Source organism: Schistocerca gregaria, chromosome 2 (genome assembly GCF_023897955.1).
Source record: "Schistocerca gregaria isolate iqSchGreg1 chromosome 2, iqSchGreg1.2, whole genome shotgun sequence".
NCBI lineage: Eukaryota > Metazoa > Arthropoda > Insecta > Orthoptera > Acrididae > Schistocerca > Schistocerca gregaria.
This window is the reverse complement of record NC_064921.1, coordinates 295,030,746-295,053,685: the sequence shown is the minus strand read 5'-3', so window position 1 is coordinate 295,053,685 and position 22,940 is coordinate 295,030,746. Positions and strand designations below refer to the sequence as shown.

The 22,940-nt window shown below is 43.3% G+C and overlaps 1 protein-coding gene across 1 annotated transcript in view; it reads left to right on the top strand.

Moving 5' to 3' along the window:
* Positions 1-22,724, top strand: part of LOC126335755 (limulus clotting factor C-like) — a 119,188-nt gene extending 96,464 nt beyond the window's left edge. The window contains exons 6-7 of the mRNA XM_049999212.1: positions 13,441-13,589; positions 22,692-22,724. Coding sequence (XP_049855169.1) covers positions 13,441-13,589; positions 22,692-22,724 — 182 coding nt within the window. The remainder of the gene's footprint in view (positions 1-13,440; positions 13,590-22,691) is intronic.
* Positions 22,725-22,940: the final 216 nt, after the last annotated feature.

Here is a 22,940-nt window from a genome sequence, read left to right as displayed (position 1 = left end):
TTCACAAACACTTGTGAAAAATCTATGGACCATCTACTGTGAACAGGAGTACAGTTTAATCGCTGGGCATGGAGGGTGAGGTCAGCAGAAGGCGGATCGGCGGAGCTCCACGCTTTGCAGCGGTCGGGGAGACCATCCACGGCTGTCACACCTGACATGTTGCAGCGAGCTGGTGCTGTCATTCGCCATTAAAGGATGCCATTCGTGGAAGCCATTTTGAGGACGATGAGGTGGATATTCACACAGCGAAGTTCTGGCTCCGCCACCAGAACAAGGAGTGGTACCGACAGGGAATACACGCCCTTGTTTTTCGCTGAAGGCCGTAGAACGGGATGCAGATCAAGGGGAAAAATAGGGTGTGTAGATAAATCACCATTCTTTCGTGTGTGTAATTCTCATTATGATCAATAAAGAATTGTTGAAGAAACAAATCCGGTGCATCGCTTTCTGGGCAATCCACGTACTAACTGCATTCATCCCTTGGTCTCCCTCTGCAATTTTTAGACTACCAAACTGACGAATTCTCGATGCTTCAGGATGTGTCCTATCAACTGAGTCCTTCTTTTAGTCAAATTGTGCCATAAATTTCTTTTCTTCCCAGTTCTATACAGTTACTCCTCATTTCTTGCACAACCTACCCATATAATCTTCAGCATTTTCCTGTAGCAGCACTTTAAAAAAATGCTTTCCTTGCAGTAGCTAATCTGCATTTGATATCAAATCTGCTAAACTGATCCATTTTATTTTGTCAGTTTTAGCTTTACTGTGAATTTCGTAGAAATCCATGGTATGTCTGTTTAATCTGGTTGGTTAGACTCTAATGAATCTTAGCTTAGGTTTTTCAATATTCAAATAAATGATCTATATATATATATATATATATATATATATATATATATATATATATATATATATCAATTTCCTTATTTGCTATTTGTCCGTATGTTACTTCGTAAGTATAATTTGGACATAAAATTTTCATAATTACTTTCCTTTCTCTTTTTTGGATTTCGTCAGAGTCTCCATTTATGGTTAAACTGGGCGTTTCAGCCCATAAAGGTACTTTGATTTGATGACTGTAGCAGTTTCGCAGCTCTTTATATTTTTCTGTTTTTGGTATTAAAAACCTAGACATCTCTGGCGCGTTAGAAATAGGGGTTAGGGCCGACAAAGAAAAATACAGGGGAAGAGGGGGATGGAAACAAAAATGAAATATGGGGTTGTATGTATTTCTCGTCAAGTCAAATGACAACTGAGCTCAGTATCGAATGTGAAGATATTAGTTTGTTACCAAATCAACCCTGATTCTCCAGATCAGTTCTTCCTTCGCTTACCCTCACACATCTTACCACATATGACACTTACAGTCTCCAATTGTACTGGAAATGCAGGACTTGAGAGGGGCCTAGTCGTGTTCTGTCGCTTCAACGTAGAAAATAAGAGATCCTATTACATTTGATTAACCTGATATCTTCAATACGCGTTGTTTTCCAACGTCGCGAGTTCCTTGTTTTTGATGTGCGGCTGTAAGGTAACTTCTGAGAGGGCTAAGTCTCTTGATTCTACTAAATGATCTGGTAAGTTGCAAATTAGGAATGCCAACAGCTTTTTTATTGACAGATAAAGCTATAATTTACGATTAAGGGCTTATGCGTATGTTTGGTTTAAGTTCACTGATGTAAAAAGAGGAATGCTAATCTTTACTTTACACCTCACTCAATTAGAACTTGTATGCTTCGTCAGTGCAAACCGACAGAGATGATTAAAATCTTTGAGCACAACGTATTTTCTGCGACACCTTTGCCGCACTAATCAGTGTTGCAGTCGCAGATAAGACTCATTGTCTAATACGTCGAGAGTGGCTGTGAGTGTCGCGTAGTTAATGAAATGAACCACATACCAAGCATACGAATGGTGTCACGTTCCTGAGAACATTCACCGGTCAGGTTGTAAAATGACATTCAAATTGAAGATGGAACTGCTCGTTTTTGTAATTAAAGCCAATAACCTAACTGGATTTTGATCTGACCAAATGAAACTATGTGCAAGGGTATTCTGCAACCGACACTTTCTGCTGAGAGGATTTGGCGTTACAGTGATGTGGAGCTTCTCTCTAGTGGAACTATCTCCTACCAAGTGGAATTGACATGTGACAAGAATTTTTTTCGACATTTCCCCAGGCCCTATTGCAGTTTGTCGATGGATAACTCCTGTAATGTGGTTTTACTGGACGACGCTAAAATGTTTGTTGGTATAACAACTTTGAAATAAGAGGATTCCTTCAAGATGTAAATTTCTGTAATGAAATTCGACTGCACGTAATGGTGGGGTTTCTGTGTCAGGCGTGAATATTGGCGGTGGCATATCGACCGAAGGACAAGACCACGACTTCTTGACGCATATCAACTGATTTATTGTGAAGAGAGATGGCGGCGGCACTAAAATAAAATGTGGAGTTTCTAAAATTATAAAATAGCGCTAAACTGACAAAGGAAAGAAAATGAATTTGTAGTTTGGAGCAACACAAATTTTATACTATTTGTACAAGCAATAACATCACTCACGCCTCTGCTGTTACCCACGAGAGCGCTAGCATACCATAATCAAATGCAGCCTCACTAGAAGCCTCGGACATTCTACACGTCTTCAAGCATCTCAGAAGCTATAACAGATGTGTGACGCTCAATGGCTAAAATGCGACTGGCTTGTGACTAATATTAGTATGGAAGTCTGGATTAAACACCTTGAGGACTGTATACACTGTATTCGTTACGTTGGACTGTATCATGTAGAACATTCTCACAAACGCGTTGAAGTTCATAAGTCAAAGAGTAAATAGCTTTTTCAAGGAGTAATTATGACTCCATATTTCGCGTTATGTTCTTCAGGTCAGTAAATATTTTGTTCTACACACTTTCTAAAGTAGCCTGTGTTATTCCTCAGCGTTCAATCCACCTCCATTCCAAATGTCATCAAAACCAGGTCACCGATTTAATCGTGAAGCGTTACCGACAGTTAATTTCACATTTATGATATTAGTGTGGGTATGAATATGTATTAATAAATGAATCTAACAAATTTGACGCACTGGCTCCTGTGTCAGTAGCTAATCAGATTACCCTCCTCCTAAACTGGCCCAACATCTCACGAAACTGGTACTCACTTTACCATCTGTTGTATACCTCTCACCCCATCTCTTACGTTATGCCTCATCTAATGTAACCTCAACCAAACTACGGAGTGAATCTTAGGAAGAAATCTCGTGGCTTCAAAGCCAGAAATATTACAAGATGACGGCAATTTAAATTTGCTGTGTGGACATATTAACACGCCCTCCCTCAGGTCTGAACACTGGAACCACATCTGTACGTAATTATATCCACACGTCTTACGAGTGCACTTAAAAATGGATGAAAACAGTCATATTGAAACTGCGGAACAGGCGGAATGACCGGGCAGTAAACGGTATACTTACAAAGAAACCCTTGAGTGCATCGTCGCAAGTTCAGCCTTTAGTAAGGCTCAGTTGAAAATGTTGTGCTAACAATAAGGTATTTGACTGTTTCCTAGATATCGTCTTAAATGGTTTATTATGTCATTTTATGGTTTAAAATGCTTTTTTTTCCTGTTGAATTTCAATATTATTTTATTTTATAAAAATGGAAAGGAAATTCAAATAATCTGAAAGTCTGCTAAAACGCTCCATTCGTGTCATGTGATGCCTGAGGCGTTACTGGCAAGCTAGCTCCTTCTAGTGTCGTAACGGAAACTCGCAGTGATGGTTTGGAATTTACTTCTCCGAAAATGGGTTTCAAATGGTATGTAGTACCACACTGTACAAATACGTCTATAAAAACTCCTGAAAAGTTGTTTTTGAGCGTTGCAGACAATGAGAAGATACACAAAATGTGGTTGCCCTGTACCGGCAAACTGCCACCACGTCGACGCACAAGTTCACTAACTTAATTAAAAATGGGTTGCATTGTGAATTTAAGATTAATTTATCTCCGAGATTAGCTTTCCCACTGTTACATGTTAAATTCAACTCTTTGTGAAAGTTGTCGTTTTATCCAGCTTAACATAAATTATTCGGTAGTTTAGTTGTTAGGGCCGTAAACCGTCGAGATTTATAAAATGATGTCCATAGATCACTGATTCGAATCAAACAGAAAAGAATAATTTATTTGTAAATCGACTCGACAGTCCTCTCATTTGAGAACCAAATCACAATTACAAAACTTCACCACACCGATCACAAACAGAATAGCATTGTTTTCCTTGCTGTTTACACGCTCTTACATATGCAATTGCTGTTCAAACACGTGACTTTCAAAAAATATTTTCTGGTTAATGTGACCACATACCTTTTACTTTATTAGAAATGTTATTTTTTAATCTTCTTACTATCCATCTAGGATAAATATTGTTTAAACTTTTGAAGTTTCATCATCTTATATAACTTGAAGTAAGTCTGCTTCAGACACTGACATCAGTTCACATGTTGTATTGTTTTAGATCTCTCTGCATACAAAACCTCATCGCTTACAACTTGTTGTACTGTGGGCGTGTGGTGACATCTGCACTACTAGCTATGCTTTCCAAAAAAGTGAATTGTCTATTCGCAAAGCAAATGCATGTATCCTCTGATGTCCAATCCTCAAACTAAGATTAATGTGAAGCTATTATAATGCATCCCACCACGAAAACAACTGCTACAGTTAGTTCTTACTAATGCTATTTTCGTATTTCATGTAGAACTTTTGAAAATATATGCCCCTTCCAGTGTACAAACATTTGACATCATCGCCAGTCTACCGCGCTGTTCTTCGAGCCATGGGATACATATTGTTGGCGATACCTTGCTGAATGTTTTCTGCAAAGGAAATCAGCACTATGGTTTGCCAGGACTAATTTTATTGTGTTTTGTGTTGTAGCCCATGACTGACAGTCGCCAATATAGTTATAATATGCGGACGCATTTGCAAAAGTTCTATAATTCCTTAGTTTTGAGCGAGTTTAATGATGTTGCAGGGATAAGGGAAAATAATATATGTTGTTGGGCACATCGACGCTCTAAATGGGCAGAGCATAAGCGCATCAACTTTCGCAGTGTTTCGCCTAAAAAAATTCCTTTCTATTGTTACTTAAAAGTTGTAGTTGTGTTTTACATCATTAAATAGCTAGACTGTTTGCCGAAGAAGTACGTAAAAACCTCGTAACTTTGGCTAACTGTGCTATAACAAATGCAAGCTTCATCTTACTCCTAGTCTGTGACATCACCACAGCTTCAGCCAATAACACAGCGTTTTCGATCACGTGACCAAATATTCACACGTAATTATTTTTAAGCTTTAATTACATAAAACTAACAGATATTTTGTGAGAATATTGACCATAAATACTATTTTAATGTAATGGTCAAACGGAATAAGAACAATCTGAAAGTTATTTTTAATAGCCTATTATGACAGAAAAAATATTCAAAATATTAGTTGCTAATGACCCCCCACATGTTTCAAGAGGGCAACAGGAAATGAATGTCTGGGACGTGCAGAGATCAATGGGATGCATGAATTACACTTCACAAAATGGACATCCTCGACATTAAAAAATGTTCAAAACAAACAATTAACTTGTACCATGAACAGCGAATGAAAAATGACGTGTCACAGTGATCACAAAGGTTCGCACCATCAAGATTGCAGGCAAACTCCTTCGGAGTTACAAACAATGCAGAACTTCAGCTGGGAGCTACTCTTAAAGAATGCGTATTGGTGTAGCAGAGTGACGAGAACTGATAGAACGTGAGGGCATGCAATCCAACGCGGAACAGTCTCTCGTGGAGCTTATCATGAAATTGGCTGTCCCTGAAGGCAATGACGTTTTATAGGAACGGAAGAAAACATCCAGAGACTGAATTTGTTCAGTCGTTTCAGGTGGTATCTATTACAATGTCACACACTTTTCAAGAGGGATAGTTCGCTGTAAAGGAGTATGATATTTATACGTAGACCAGTAATGGAGCAAAACCAACTTATTTTGACGAGCTATTGGCCAAAAGCCATAGTTGTAATTCTCGTACGCCCATTTCTCATTGTTGCTTGCTGTGATCTGATTATTCCCTACAGCCCATGTGAGATCGTGCAAAAGAGAAAGAACTGTAGAGGGCAGAGCTCTTCCAACTTCACACAGCGCAATAAACATTCATATTAACAGTTAGCATCGGGTATTGGCCAAAAGCAGAGGTCATACCGTAATTATAGTCGTCTTCCTATTCTTGCGTGCTGTGACGTAAATATTCCATACTGCCCTTGGGAGATCCCACACAAAAGAATGAATCATAGGAGGCAAAACACTACCACCTTCCCGCAGAACAGTAAATAAATTTTCAATCAAGATTCAGATTAACAGTTAGCATAATTGCATACAAGTGCATTAAGGCATTGAAGTTATTTGATCTTGAGAACTTCCAGGGTTCCTCTTTAATATGCATTTCCTCTTCAAATCCCGATTGGTCGGAGTTCAGAACAAATTCCTTTCTAAACGATCGGGTGAGGCTGTTTATCTCATCTACAAACTTTCTGACCGATTCCGCAGTTTGCTGTGTATTCAAGTTGACGCTTTGTTTGAAATTTCGTCATGTTACGGCTTCCAATTGTGTAGCGCTGTTTAAAGTTATGCACCACCCATTGCTTCCCTTGAAATCACTGTAATCTATGTCGCGCGCTGTCTATGTGCATGAAGTAGTAGGTCATTATCATGCACACCTTGTAAATTGTATTGCGCATCCTTGAAACGCGCAAAGAGAGAGCATCTGGTTTCTTCAAACTGAAACGTGTGTTCTTCACTGAGGCTGTGCTCCGCTACCGCGGATTTTTTCTTTTTGTCCGAGGCGGACGCTTCTCACATGTTCAGAGATGCGTTGCGTTATGCAACGCTTCGTCTGCCCAATATATTGTTTCCCACTAGAGATCATCAGCAGCGTCGAACAGGCCATACGTGGGCTGCCGTCTGAAGCCGCTGAAGAGGTGAGAAAGGAGACCTGCAGAATCCTGGACAAAGCGAGAATGCCGAAAACCAACATCTCGGCGGCGGAACGCAGGGCGATACGTAGCCTCAGAGAAGATGAGGATACTGTCGTCCTACCAGCAGACAAAGGCAACGCGACAGTGCTGCTAAGAGCGGCTGATTACTGGGACAAGATTAATTCGCTGCTGCAGGACCAGGCCTACAAAGAAGTGGACAAGGACCCTACAAAAGCTGTAACTAGAAAGACCATCGCTCTTCTCAACAACTCAGGTCTGGACCAGAACCTGATAAAAAGGCTTTACCCCAGAGCTCCGGTTCCACCACGGTTATACGGCCTCCCCAAGATACACAAGAGGGAGGTACCATTACGACCGACAGTAGACACGATCAACTATCCCACCTATGGTATAGCCAAACACCTGGCGCTACTGCTTAAGCCTCTCGTGGGTAAATGTCCCCACCACATCAAGAATTCTACGGAGTTTGTTGAGACACTCAAGGAGTGGCGTCTTGACAAAAATGATATTAAGGTCAGCTTTGACGCTATATCCCTCTTCACAAGGGTACCGTTAGAGGACTCCCTGAAACTACTGGAAAATCATTTCGACGAAGACACAGTGGAATTATTCCGCCATGCACTCACGACCACATATTTCCAGTGTGGCGGCAGGTTTTACCAACAGGTGGATGGAGTCGCTATGGGATCCCCACTGGCACCATGTATCGCTAATCTGTACATGGAATCCTTCGAGGATATCGCCTTGGAAACAGCATGCCTTAAACCCAAGGTCTTTTATCGGTACGTGGACGATACTTTCGCGGTATGGCCGCACGGCGAAGACACTCTAACGGAATTTCTGAACCATCTGAACAGCATACACGAGAACATCAGGTTCACAATGGAAATGGAAGAAAATGGATGCCTACCCTTCCTCGATATCCTTATAAAGAAGAAAACGGACGGCACACTGGGACACTCGGTCTACCGAAAGAAAACGCACACAGACCTGTACCTCAACGCCAACAGCTGCCATCACCCAGCACAACGGAAATCCGTGCTCACTACCCTGGTCCGCAGAGCTCATGACATATGCGACAAGGACAGTTTATCTGCTGAGATTCAGCACCTGAAGAAAACCTTCCAGATGAATGGATACTCCGACACGCAGATTAGACGCGCTCTCCATATGAGCAAGAAGAAGAAGGAGAAGAACCTTCAGGAAGATGAGAACAACAAAAGTCTGGCGTTCCTCCCGTGCACAGGACCACCCACGGCCAAGATTGCCAGGATACTGGAGAAAAACAAGATAAAAACCATCTTCCATCCTCCAACAAAAATCAGAAATATGCTGGGCTCAATGAAGGACAACTTGGGTCTAAGAACTCCGAGTGTCTACAGTAATTCCTGTGAATGTGGGAAACAATATATTGGGCAGACGCAGCGTTGCATAACGCAACGCATCTCTGAACATGTGAGAAGCGTCCGCCTCGGACAAAAAGAAAAATCCGCGGTAGCGGAGCACAGCCTCAGTGAAGAACACACGTTTCAGTTTGAAGAAACCAAGAGACTGTGCAGAGCGAAAGGTTTCTGGGACTCAGTTATTAAAGAGGCAGTGGAGATACGGGTTAGTGACAACCTGGTCAATCGGGACAGTGCCTTCCAACTCAGCAGCGCGTGGAATACAACATTACCAAGAATGAGACGAGAGCGCTCCGATGGAGGTAGGTCGGTGGCGGCGTATGGAATAAACAGGCCGCACCGAGACGAGACGCCAGGACCCGGCGCCCGCGGCTTCCCCCCCCCCCCCCCCCCCCTACCACCACCACCACCACGCGCCGCCGCGCCGATTCCGCTCGCGCCTGATTGGCCCGACTCGCGCCAAGGATACAGAGATGCCCGTAGTCCAGCGGCTATAAAGACCCGAATGAGACGTGAACCCGACACCCTATATTCACAGAGCTGCAAATGCGCTGTATCATCATCTCTCTGGTCAACGGAGAGTATGATAAACAGGGAATCCGTATGCACGGGATCCCAACCGAGGCAGAGCCCTCTGCAACCAGCAAGAAGAAGAAGAAAAGTCGTCATATCGACAAGACCAAGAAATAGGCCACCGCCACTCCTTGCCAGTCCACATGCAATCCAACAAGTATAGACAGAAGGTCCTACAATATTCCCAGGGGAGTAAAGGCCAACAGGCCACAAACTTCCACCCGAACCTCCTCACAGTGAGGAAGTCATATTAGGAGCAGCAGCAGAGTGAATCCGACACTTCGCCTGAAGATGGCAAGTAAGAAACTTGCTGAAACGTTGCTGGAGAACAACGCATTGACTCGGCTGTCAACACGAGAAGAATTTATCTTCGATTAGCTTTTCAGATTATTCACACAAGGTTGGCGCCGGTGGTGACACCTACAACGTGCTGACATGAGGAAAATTTCCAACCGATTTCTCATACACATACAGCAGTTGACCGGCGTTGCCTGGTGAAACGTCGTGATGCCTCGTGTCAGAAGGAGAAATGCGTACCATCACGTTCCCGACTTTGATAAAGGTCGGATTGTAGCCTATCGCGATTGCGGTTTATCAAATAGTTCAAATGGCTCTGAGGACTATGGGACTCAACATCTTAGGTCATCAGTCCCCTAGAACTTAGAACTACTTAAACCTGACTAACCTAAGGACATCACACACATCCATGCCCGAGTCAGGATTCGAACCTGCTACCGTAGCAGTCCCGCGGTTCCGGACTGCAGCGCCTAGAACCGCACGGCCACCGTGGCCGGCCTGCGGTTTATCGTATCGCGACATTGCTGCTCGCGTTGGTCGAGATCCAATGACTGTTAGCAGAATATGGAATCGGTAGGTTCAGGAACGTAATACGGAACGCCGTGCTGGATCCCAACGGCCTCCTATCACTAGCAGTCGAGATGACAGGCATCTTATCCGCATGGCTGTAACGGATCGCGCAGCCACGTATCGATCCCTCAGTCAACAGATGGGGACGTTTGCAAGACAACAACCATCTGCACGAACATTTCGACGATGTTTGCAGCAGCATGGCCTATCGGCTCGGAGACCTTGGCTGCGGCTACCCTTGACGCTGCATCACAAACAGGATCGCCTGCGATGGTGTACTCAACGACGAACCTCGGTGCACGAATGACAAAACGTCATTTTTTCGGGTGAATCCAGGTTCTGTTTACAGCATCAAGATGGTCGCATGCATGTTTGGCGACATCGCGGTGAACGCATATTGGAAGCGTGTATTCGTCATCGCCATACTGCCGTATCACCCGGCGTGATGTTATGGGGTGCCATTGTTTATACGTCTCGGTCACCTCTTGTTGGAATTGACGGCACTTTGAACATTGGACATTACATTTCAGATGTGTTACGACCCGTGGCTCTACCCTACATTCTATCCCTGCGAAACCCTACATTTCAGCAGGATAATGCACGACCGCATGTTGCAGGTCCTGTACGGGCCTTTCTGGATACAGAAAGTGTTCGACTGCTGCCCTGGCGAGCACATTCTCCAGATGTCTCACCAACTGAAAACGTCTGGTCAATGGTGGCCGAGCAACTGGCTCGTCACAATACGCCAGTCACTACTGTTGATGAACTGTGGTACCGTGTTGAAGCTGCATGGGCAGCTGTACCTGTACACGCCATCCAAGCTCTGTTTGACTCAATGCCCAGGCGTATCAAGGCCGTTATTACGTCCAGAGGTGGTTTTTCTGGGTACTGGTTTCTGAGGATCTATGCACCATCATTGCGTGAAAATGTAATCACATGTCAGTTCTAGTATAATATATTTGGACAATGAATACCCGTTTATCATCTGCATTTCTTCTTGGTGTAGCAATTTTAATGACCAGTAGTGTATGTTTAATACCCGCTCTTTGGACAATGATTGTCGTTGATGATGAACATGGCACGACACCTGTTTCAGTATCAGTATCACTTTCACTTTTTAAGCATGTATCATCATCAGTGTACTCCTCATGTACGTTATCTGCACATTTGTGGCTGTACGACACCACTTCACTGACTCATCTTGTAGGAACGCTAATAGTTCATTTGCCACTTCTTTCTCACTCTGAAAAATTCCTTGTGTTCCGTTATGAGGAAATGTCAACTTCGGCAACTGTTGTTGTAGATATAATGCAGTGTTTGCTTTGCTTATCGTTCTCATTGCTCTGCTTTGTATCAACAACTCTAGTACTGAACCACTTTTGTGAGTTATTCATCGACTGAACAGTTCAACTTTGCTCCGTAGCCTCAGGCGGCGCTCGCTATTGGATATTTTTAGTCCCGCCAACTGTTACCACCACCACCACCACCATAATCATCATCATCATTTAAGACTGATTATGCCTTTCAGCGTTCAGCCTGGAGTATAGTCCCCCTTATAAAATTCTTCCACATCCCCTGTTCAGTGCTTTGTTTATCGTTCCCATTGCTCTGCTTTGTGTCAACAACTCTAGTACTTGGTGCCTTTTCTGATGTTAAGCCTATTACTTCAAAATTATTCTTAACCGAATCCAGGTACCTTCTCCTTGGTCTACCCCGACTCCTCCTACCCTCTACTGCTGAATCCATGAGTCTCTTGGGTAATCTTGCTTCTCCCATTCGTGTAAGATGACCCAACCATCTAAGCCTGTTCGCCCTGACTGCTACATCTATAGAGTTCATTCTCAGTTTTTCTCTGATTTCCTCATTGTGGACACCCTCCTGCCATTGTTCCCATCTACTAGTACCTGCAATTATCATAGCTACTTTCATATCCGTAACCTCAACCTTATTGATAAGGTAACCTGAATCCACCCAGCTTTCGCTCCCATACAACAAAGTTGGTCGAAAGATTGAACGATGCACAGATAATTTAGTCTTGGTACTGACTTCCTTGTTGCAGAAGAGAGTAGATCGTAGCTGAGCGCTCACTGCATAAGCTCTGCTACACCTCGCTACCAGTTCTTTCACCATGTCGCCATCCTGTGAGAACATGCATCCTAAGTACTTGAAACCGTGCACCTGTTCTAACTTTGTTCCTCCTATTTGGCACCCAATCCGTTTATGTCTCTTTCCCACTGACATTACTTTCATTTTGGAGATTCTAATGTTCATAGCATAGTCCTTACGTTTCTGATCTGGCTCTGAAATATTACTTTGCAAACTTGTAATCGAATCTGCCATCACAACTAAGTCATCCGCATATGCGAGACTTCTTATTTTGTGTTCACGTATCTTAATCTCGCCCAGCCAGTCTCTTGTTTTCAACATATGATCCATAAATAATATGAACAACAGTAGAAACAGGTTGCAGCCTTGTCTTACCCCTGAAACTACTCTGAACCATGAACTCAATTTGCCGTCATCTCTAACTGCTGCCTGACTATCTATATAAAGACCTTTAATTGCTTGCAAAAGTTTGCCTCCTATTCCATAATCTCGTAGAACAGACAATAACTTTCTCCTAGGAACCTGGTCATATGCCTTTTCTAGATCTATAAAGCATAGACACAATTTCCTGTTCCACTCGTAACGCTTCTCCATTATTTGCCGTAAGCTAAAGATCTGGTCCTGGCAACCTCTAAGAGGCCTAAACCCACACTGAATTTCGTCCTATTTGTCCTCAACTAATACTCTCACTTCCCTTTCAACAATATCTGAGAAGATTTTACCCACAACGCTGATTAGAGAGATACGTCTGTAGTTACTACAATCTTTTCTGTTTCCATGTTTAAAGATTGGTGTGATTACTGCTTTCGTCCAGTCTGATGGAACCTGTCCCGACTCCCAGGCCATTTCAGTTATCCTGTGCTGCCATTTAAGACCTGACATTCCACTGTATTTGATGAGTTCCGACTCAATTTATTCCACCGCAGCCGATTTATTGCACTGCAATCTATTGACCATTTTCTCCACTTCCTCAAATGTGATCCTATTTCCATCATCATTGCTATCCCTTTGTACATCGAAATATGAAACATTACTGATCGTATTTTTACCTACATTGAGCAACTCTTCAAAATATTCCCTCCACCTGCCCAAGGTATCAACAGAATTCACCAACAGTTTTCCTGACCAGTCCAAAATACTTGTCATTTCCTTCTTACCTCCCCTCCCACCCCCCTTTCGAAGACTGCTAATTACACTCCTGAATGGTTTTCCAGCAGCTTGACCCAAAGTCTCCAACCTGTTTCCAAAGTCTTCCCAAGAATTCATCTTGGATGCTGCAATTATCTGTTTGGCTTTGTTTGTTTCTTCAACACAACTGTTACCATTAGCAGCTAATATTGAGGTTGCGTGGCAGACAATATGTGGGCCGTAGAATGCCATGACAATCATTTGCCTTTTTCGAACTCGCACTCGAGGAGTTGCCTGTGAGGTTGTGCGCTCCGCAGGCAGTGGCGTCTGCAACGGCGACAGCGGGGGCGGGCTGGTGTTCCAGACGGACGAGGGCGCCTGGTACCTGCAAGGCGTCGTCAGCATCAGCCCGCGCCGCCGCGGCACCTCCCTCTGCGACCCGCACTTCTACACCGTCTTCACCAAGGTGAGCGCGGCAGCAGCCGAGTCAGCACGTCTCGTTCAGAAAACACTTTGCAGGCAGTGTTTCGTACGCACACTCCAACGTCCCTCTCCTTTTAACATGTCTCAAGTTTTCACTTATTGAGGAATTAACCACAAATAATGTTACGAAGAGCCAAGCGCACACGTTTCCAGCTTATTGCCTCCAGTCCTGAACAGCAATGAAGACGATAGAGAAATGTTATATTCACGTAGCAATCACATGAAAACATACAAAAATCCTTTTACTTAAGTTCTGACGAAGAAATTCATTGTAGACTTCCTTATAATCGTAGCCCTGGCTGGCATAAATTAAAATTACGCTTCGGTATTGTATTAGCTTCGGGTTCTCTTATTTTTATAATTAAAATAGTAACTCATGGTTAAAACGTGCACATCTTCACTCATTCTACAATCTATCATTGCTAACAAAAGATTTCCTCCATTGCCAGTGCACAACTTCACAGTTCAGCCATTCACAAAATACTTCCTCGAATGACTAGATGCACAGTGATAAAGAAGAAAAAAGACTGGAATGAAATTTTCACTCTACCACGGAGTGTGCGCTGATATGAAGCTTCCTGGCAGACTAAAACTGAGTGCCGGGCCGAGACTCGAACTCGGGTCCTAGAGCACTTGCCCACGAAAGGCAAAGTCCCGAGTTCGAGCCTCGGCCCGGCACACAGTTTTAATCTGTCAAGAAGTTTCAAGAAAAAAGACATCGCAAAAGTCGCAGTACATAAATGTTACAAAATTTTGATTTTATGTAAAAAGATTTTAATACACAATTAGTCCTTTTACAGCTACTGTAAATTATTACTCAGAACAAATTATGGGAAGACATTAACAATTTTGAATGCAGTTACAATTTCGAATTAAACAGGAAATGTGAAAAGTAATTATGATTTCTGAAACCAGATCTTCTGTTAACTTCATTCTTTATTTCTGTTTATAAAATGTAAGATCATTTTGGTTATGAATGACATCAAAATTGTAGTAGACACAAAATTAAAAATTCGATATCATTTGATCTTTTTCTGGACTACTTTGTATCGAATTCTCCAATATATGACAAAAAAAGAAAAGGTACACCGACCAGTTCGCAACTGAACCCACTGACTGTAACATGTCACCGATTCGCACAAATTGTTGAAGTACACAAATTATGTGTAATAGAACTTTTTGAAAATTTTCGGTCCAATGAAAGTATTTCTTTTTAACCACGAAAACCGCAATTTTTAGCTAATACGAAAGCTGTGTTTACGGAATATTTGATAGATGTAGAATAGTAGTTTGTCACTGGAGGAAACTTGATTCGGCGTCTTACGAAGTTCAGAGAATTTTTGGCGCTGGCCACTTTCTGTAGCGACGGAGCTACTGGGAAGACATTTCCTCTGCCACATCATAAAAAATAAAAAAAACTGCTCTCTTCTCCCAGTGAGCCGTAAGCTTTATCGCTCAATTAAGCATCAGATTTTCCTCTGAACTTAAAAACTATTAATTTTATACTGACTTAAAGGATTTTTAATCATTTGTGGCCATCCTTAATCTAACAGAACGTAAATTTTTATTTTAAGGCTGCCAATTTATTAGCCGGACGCTGTTGCCAAGCGGTTCTAGGTGTTTCAGTCCGGAATCGCGCTGCTATGGATTAGCCGAGCGGTCTCAGGCGCTGCAGTAATGGACTGTGCGGCTGGTCCCGGCGGAGGTTCGAGTCCTCCCTCGGGCATGGGAGTGTGTGTTTGTCCTTAGGATAATTTAGGTTAAGTAGTGTGTAAGCTTTGGGACTGATGACCTTAGCAGTTAAGTCCCATAAGATTTCACACACATTTGAACATTTTTTGAACCGCGCTGCTGCTACGGTCGCAGGTTAGAATCCTGCCTCGGGCATGGATGTGTGATGTCCTTAGGTTAGTTAGGTTTAAGTGATTCTAAGTCTAGGGGACTGATGATCTCAGATGTTAAGTCCCATAGTGCTTAGAGCCATTTGAACCAAGAGCTAATTTATTATGGCTCTCTCTCCAAAGCGACATTTGGATATCACGGCTTTATTTGTACTTATTTCGACACATTGTGAGGGGGAAACACACTGTACAATCGCTTCACTTCCCACCTTGTAGTTTCACCTGCATCTCAGAAGACTGGTTCTTATCTTACCTCACTACAGTCCCGGTGTGTAAAAAAAAAAAAAAAAAAAAAAAAAAAAAAAAAAGATTTGCCGTCACCAGCGCTGAAAGAGTAATTTAACTTTACTGTTTCTGAAACTATTTTACTTCAGTACCTAATTAATCTGCTTTAATACAATTTGTTTGAATTTTCTTATTTGGAATCAAGATGGATGTAGGCTGTGAGATTATGATGTATCATAATGGCTTGAAATAGTTTCTAACGATGTTTAGATCGTCTGAATTTACACAAAATCGGTGAAGACCATTTACAAAGAAATGAGAATGTAGCTTTTTAAATATCAGTGAAGTAACTTAGATCAGAATTTTTAAAGTGCCTTAGTGGATGTCGCAGTGGTAGTGCTGTATTTATAGATTTCAGTATGATTAATGGTTGGGCTCTTCACGGCTCAGTTAAGATGGAATTAATATAGCATTACCACGCCGCTTGCCATAGCCATTTTCCTGATGTACCAAAATTCGATCATGCATTAACCTTGGAAAATCTTGCTTTCGAAAAGTCATAATTTCCAGAGACGACTTTAGTAAAAAAAATGTCGCTGCCATAGCTTATTCCACACCAACAACCACTGTTTTAGCACTTTTACCACTTAACATCGCCCGACATGACACTACGATCGCAAGCCAGGTTTCCCCACCTGCAGCTCGACTGCAACTGTCTTCCACCTGCCTCTTTTCGATTCTGCCCGCGCACCCTGTGTGCCAACGATATGCACGCAGCTGGGGCTTGAAAACCGGTAGTGGATTCTCTTGCTCTCTATTTCCATTGGCAAATACTTTTTACATTTTTAAACTAAGTCGTGAATATCACTGTCGTTGTTTTACTCTTAGTTTAATAAAGTATTCCTTTATGCTTCTTACTACTGTAATTGACACCTCATGTATCGATTTTCAAAGAGTTTGCTAAAAAAATTAACAAATCTTTTATCAAATTTCGTTCGTACCGTTAAAAGTTCCAGCTCAACACATAGGCCCAATATTTGTTTCATCTCTACCTACATCTACAGACAAACTTCCATAAGCCACAACATGGAGTAGGGCTGAGAGTACCACGTACTACTAGTAATCATTTCCTTTCCCATTCCACTCGCAAACTGAGTGACAGAAAAACGACTGTCTAAAAAACATATATATGAGCCCCAATTTCTTTTATCTTGTCTTCGCGATCCTTACAAGAAATTTATGTTGCCAGCAGTATAATCGTTCCGCAGCCGGTATAGATGCTTGTTCCCTAAACTTTCTCAACCGTCTGTAGCGAAAATTGCGACGGCTTCTCTCCAGGTACCGGCATTCTCATTTGAGTTCAGGAAACATCTCCATAACACGTGTGTTGATGGAACCTCCCAGTAATGGATATACACACAACAAAAAAGTTTTGCATCACATCGGTTCCAAGCGTTCCGGAACCTGTACAGAAAATTGGAATAGAGACCAACATAAACATCATTTTCTCCCTTTTTATTGCTCATGAAACCCGCGTATTGAATGTTGTACCACCATACAGTGAGACCTTCAGAGGTGGTGTTCCAGATTGCTGTACACAGTGGTACTTCTAATACCCAGCAGCACGTCCTCTTTCATTAATTCATGCCTGTATTCGTCGTGGCGTACTATCCACAAGTTCATCAAGACACTGTTGATCCAGATTGTCCCACTCCTCAACGGCGATTCGACGTAGATTCCTCAGAGTGGTTGGTGGGTCATGTCGTCCATAAAAAGCCCTTTTCAATCTATCCCAGGCATATTCGATAGGGTTTCTGTCTAGAGAACATGCTGGCCACTGTAGTCGAACGATGTCGTTATCCTGAAGCAAGTCATTCACAAGATGTGCACGATGGGGGCGCGAATTGTCGTGCATGAAGACGAATGTCTCGCGAATATGCTGCCGATATGGTTTCACTATCGGTCGGTGGATGGTTCAAATGGCTCTGAGCACTATGGGACTTAACGTCTATGGTCATCAGTCCCTTAGAACTTAGAACTACTTAAACCTAACTAACCTAAGGACATCACACAACACCCAGTCATCACGAGGCAGAGAAAATCCCTGACCCCGCCGGGAATCGAACCCGGGAACCCGGCGTGGGAAGTGAGAACGCTACCGCACGACCACGAGCTGCGGACGGTCGGAGGAAGGCATTCACGTGTCGTACAATCGTTACGGCGCCTTCCATGACCACCAGCACGTACGTCGGCCCCACATGAAGCCACCCCCAAACAGCAGGGAACCCACACCTTGCTGCACTCGCTGGACAGTGTGTCTAAGGCGTTCAGCCTGACCGGGTTGCCTCCAAACACGTCTCCGACGATTGTCTGGTTGAAGTCATATGCGACACTCATCGGTGGAGAGAACTTGACGCCAATCCTGATCGATCCATACGGCATGTTGCTGGGCCCATTTGTACCGTGCTGCATGGTGTCGTGGTTGCAAAGATGGGCCTCACCATGGACGTCAGGAATGAAGTTGCGTATCATGCAGCCTATTGGGCACAGTTTGAGTTGTAACACGAAGTGCTGTGGCTGCACGAAAATTATTCAACATGGTGGCGTTGCTGTCACGGTTCCTCCGAGCCATAATCCGTAGCTAACGGTCATCCACTGCAGTAATACCCTTGGGCGTCCTGAGGGTGGCATGTCATCGACATTTCCTGTCTCTCTGTATCTCCTCCATGTCCGACCAACATCGCTTTGGCTCACTCCGATACACCTGGACACGCCCCTTGTTGAGAGCTCTTCCTGACACAAAGTAACAATGCGGACGCGATCGAACCGCGGTATTGACCATCTAGGCATGGTTGAACTGCAGACATCACGAGCCGTGTACGTCCTTCGTGGTGGACTGACTGGAACTGATCGGCTGTCGGATCCCCTCCGTCTAATATGCGCTGCTTACGCATGGTTGTTTACATCTTTGGACGGGTTTAGTGACATCTCTCAACAGTCAAAGGGGCTGTGTCTGTGATACAATATCCACAGTCAACGTCTATCCCAGGAGTCCTGGGACCCCACGTGATGCAAAACTTTTTTTGATGTGTGTACTATCACGCTTCTGAATTACTTCGATGTTTTCCGAGCTGGGGGGTATCCAAAACACTCGAGCAGCCCTTTCACGTAACAGCACTTTTACATAACAGGAATGAGTGACTTCTTTACCATACTAATCATATTGCCACCCAGTTTTATTAATTCATCATGCCTGTTTTGGTTCTCTCCACTTGTAACTGAAGAGAGACTATATAATTATTGCAGCTGAGGGTCAAACACGTAAAAAGATAAGTCCTGTCGTTGGATAACAAGAGACATAGAATTTAATTGATAAAGAGAGAATACACTGAAGCGCCAAAAAAAAAAAAAACTGGTACAGGGATGCGTATTCAGATTCAGAGATACGTAAACTGGCAGAGTAGGCGCTGCGGTCGGCAGCACCTATGTAAGACAAGAAGTGTCTGGCGCAGTTGTTAGATCGGCTACTACTGATACAATGGCAGGTCATCAAGATTCAAGTGAGTTTGGACGTGGTGAAACAGTCGCCGCGTGAGCGATGGGACACACCATCTCCAAGCTAGCGATGAAGTGATTTTCCCGTACGACCACTTCGCGAGTGTACCACGAATATCAGGGATACAGTCACACATCAAATCCCCGACATCGCTGCGATCGGAAAAAGATGCTGCAAGAACGGGTCTGACGACGAGAATCGTTCAACCTGATAGAAGTGCAACCATTCCGCAAATTGCTGCAGATTTTAATGCCGGGCCATCTGTAAGTGTCAGTGTGCGAACCATTCAACTAAATATCATCGGTATGGGCTTCCGGAGGCGAAGGCCCACTCGTGTACCCTTGATAACTGCACGACACACAGCCTTACGCCTCGCCTGGGCTTTTGATGACTGGAAACATGTTGCCTGTTCGCTTGAGTCTCGTTTCAAATTGTATCGAGCGGATGGACGTGTATCGGTATGGAGACAACGTCATGAATCCATGGACCCTGCATGTCAGCAGGGAACTGATCAAGGTGGTGGAGGTTCTGTAATGGTGTGGGGCGTGTGCAATTGGAGTGATACGGGACCCCTGATAAGTCTAGATGCGACTCTGACAGGTGACACGTACATAAGCATCCTGTCTGATCACCTGCATCCGTTCATGTCCATTGTGCATTCCGACGGACTCGTACAATTCCAACAGGACAATGCGACACCCCACACGTCCATAATTGTCACGGAGTGGCTCCAGGAATACTCTTCTGAGTTTAAACACTTCCGATGACCACCAAACTTCCCATACATGAACATTATTTAGCATATCTGGGATGCCTTGCAACATGATGTTCAGAAGAGATCTCCACCCTCTCCTACTCTTGCGGATTTATGGAGAGTCCTGCACGATTCATGGTGTCAGTTCACTCCAGCGCTACTTCAGACATTAGTGCAATCCATGCCACGTCGTGTTGCGGCACTTCTGCAACCAGTAGTAGGTAAATTTAAGGGACATGAGAATGGTGGAAAACACACACTAGTAAATGGATTGACTGTGTGCTACTGTTTGCACAAAACTGGATATCATGGGTACTGTTCAGGAGGCCGGTAATACCTTAAATTGTCTTATTATATCACGTTTTCATCTAATGCCTATGTACTATTTTTGCCTGTACTTGCACAGTATTTAATTTTAATTTTACTTTATTGCGTATCAGGCAAACTGCACACTGCACATGAAATTATATGGCTGTAATCCAAAGCATATGTATTACATGGGTTACATATTGTAAGTGTTCTTTTTATTCTCTTGACTGTTACCAATAGTTGCTTTGTATCTTTTATGCTATTTACGTTTTTCTGATCCGTATGCAGTTGCTTGAAAATTGCTACACAGTCGAAACGTTATAATGTACGAAGGGCGTTTGGTAAGTAATACAGCGTATTTTTTTTTCGCCTGTTTCCTTAAAAAAATGCGTAATTTGTTGTGGGACATAATGTAATAGCCCCTATAGTTCATGAATTTATGACAGGCGTCCCGCTAGGCGCTACATAGACTTCAAAATGGCATCTGTAACACAGTGCATTCCAAGCAGGGTGGTTAAGAAAACCAAATATTCATAGACGTTTGGAGAATGTCTACGACCTGGCAGATAACAAAAGCACGGTAGGTCGTTGGACGAGGCATCTGTCATCATCGCAACATGTTTGCTGCAACCGGTCTGATCTGTCGCGTGCCGACTGTCCACACACAGCTGTGACCCCTGCAATGTTTGAACGGGTTGGCACTCTGTTTCGAGGTGATCGACGAATCACAGTCAAACACCTCGCTGTTCCACTGCACTTCTCTGTTAGTAATGCTGACACGCTTGTACACCAGTTAGGGTTCCTTGCTGCCTAGGAGGAGACTATAAAGGGCAACGAAGGACCATCTGTGCGGAGTTGGTTGCACGTTACAAGGCTGATCGTGACAATATTTTGTCGAACAACATGGGTTCATCACCTCGAACCAGACGCCAATTAATGGAGTGGTGTCGTAGCATCTCTCCCTCCAAGAAAAGTTTCAAAGCCACACCCTCAGCCAATAAAGTCATAACAACCGTCTTCTACGACCTAAAGTTATTCCTTTTTATGCCCCCTCCCCTCATGGTGTAATGGCCAACCCCGAAGTGTATTTTGCTAGCCTCAGAAAACTGAAGAAACGACTTGAGCGTGTTCATTGTCACAAGAGTGTAAACGAACTTCTCCTTCTCCGTGACAACGCAAGGCCTCACATACAAGTCTGCTCATCCGAAAGGAGTTCACAAAACTTCATTGGACTGTTCTTCCTCGTCCACCCTACAGCCTGGATATCTCGACTTTCGACTTCCATCTGTCTGGAAGAGATACGTGGATGATGGGAACGTTATCGATGCAGCAAGAAATTGACTCCGACAGTGGCCAGCTCAGTGGTACCATGCTGGCATACAGGAGCTCTCATAAGGTTTCTTGTCCGCCTCCAGTAGCTGAGTGGTTAGTCTTACGACGTCCGCTCCGAGCAGAAGCAACGAACGAAACCGAACAAAATGAGATTAAAAACAAAACAAAAAAGTGGTCAGCGCGACAGATTGTCAATCTTAAGGGCACGGGTTCGATTCCCGGCTGGGTAGGAGATTTTTTTCCCCACAGGGACTGGGCGTTATGTTGTCCTGATCATCATCATTTCATCCCCATCGACGCGCAAGTCGCCGAAGTGGCGTCAGATCGAAATACTTGCACCCGGCGAACGATCTACCCGATGGGAGGCCCTAGTCACACGACATTATAAGGTGTCTTAAGGCCGCCGCATTGAGATGAGTCTGTTTAAGGATGAAGTTTTGCAGATAAAAGAGTGGGGAATAATATGCAGCGTTGGAATCTTGAATAACATCAAACTGCTTTCAGAAAAAATGTTGCATTGCTTTTTCTACGGCCATTCATAAAAAATAAAAATAAAGACAGTAACGAAATCCAATTCCTTTCATGAATTCCAGTTACTTTTACTCCCCTCTCTTCGCTTTGATTGTTAACCTCAGTCTTCTTCGTGAGCTTCGACCAAACATGTGTGGGTGCTTACTACTGTTACATAAATGAAAGTTATGTTAATTTGTAAACAGTGCAACTAAAAACGCTGCTTGATGTCTGTATGTTGCAGGTTGGCATCCATCTGCGATGGCTGTACAACGTGATGAATACAATTTAACTCTCCAGCAGACACGAGGATAGCCTTGCCATTCTTGCAGATATTGCAACTGTGGGAAAAACTTCCAGCTTCAGAAGTGTTACAAATGAAACCTAATTTATACGTGAGGCATCCAGTGTAATTTACCTAAGAACTGGTTACTGAATTTTAAGTCTGTCTATTATGTGGACAACTGTTTTTTGACAATATGCCTGAACATGTTTCAGCATCTTTGTGCCGTCATCAGTGAACGCTGTTAGAGCTTTAAAGCCATGACTAAAATTTTGTACTTATCTGATATATAGCACTAAGTACAATGAACTTGTAAGTCGGAATTGTGTATGAATTTTTAAGTCATTAACAAAAATCCGAACATTAGAGCAAAACTATTCCTTCACCTAAGATTGCTTAAATAAACTATGTGAACATGGACATCATGTCTTCTGTCTTCAGTCTGGAGCAAATTCTCATAGGAC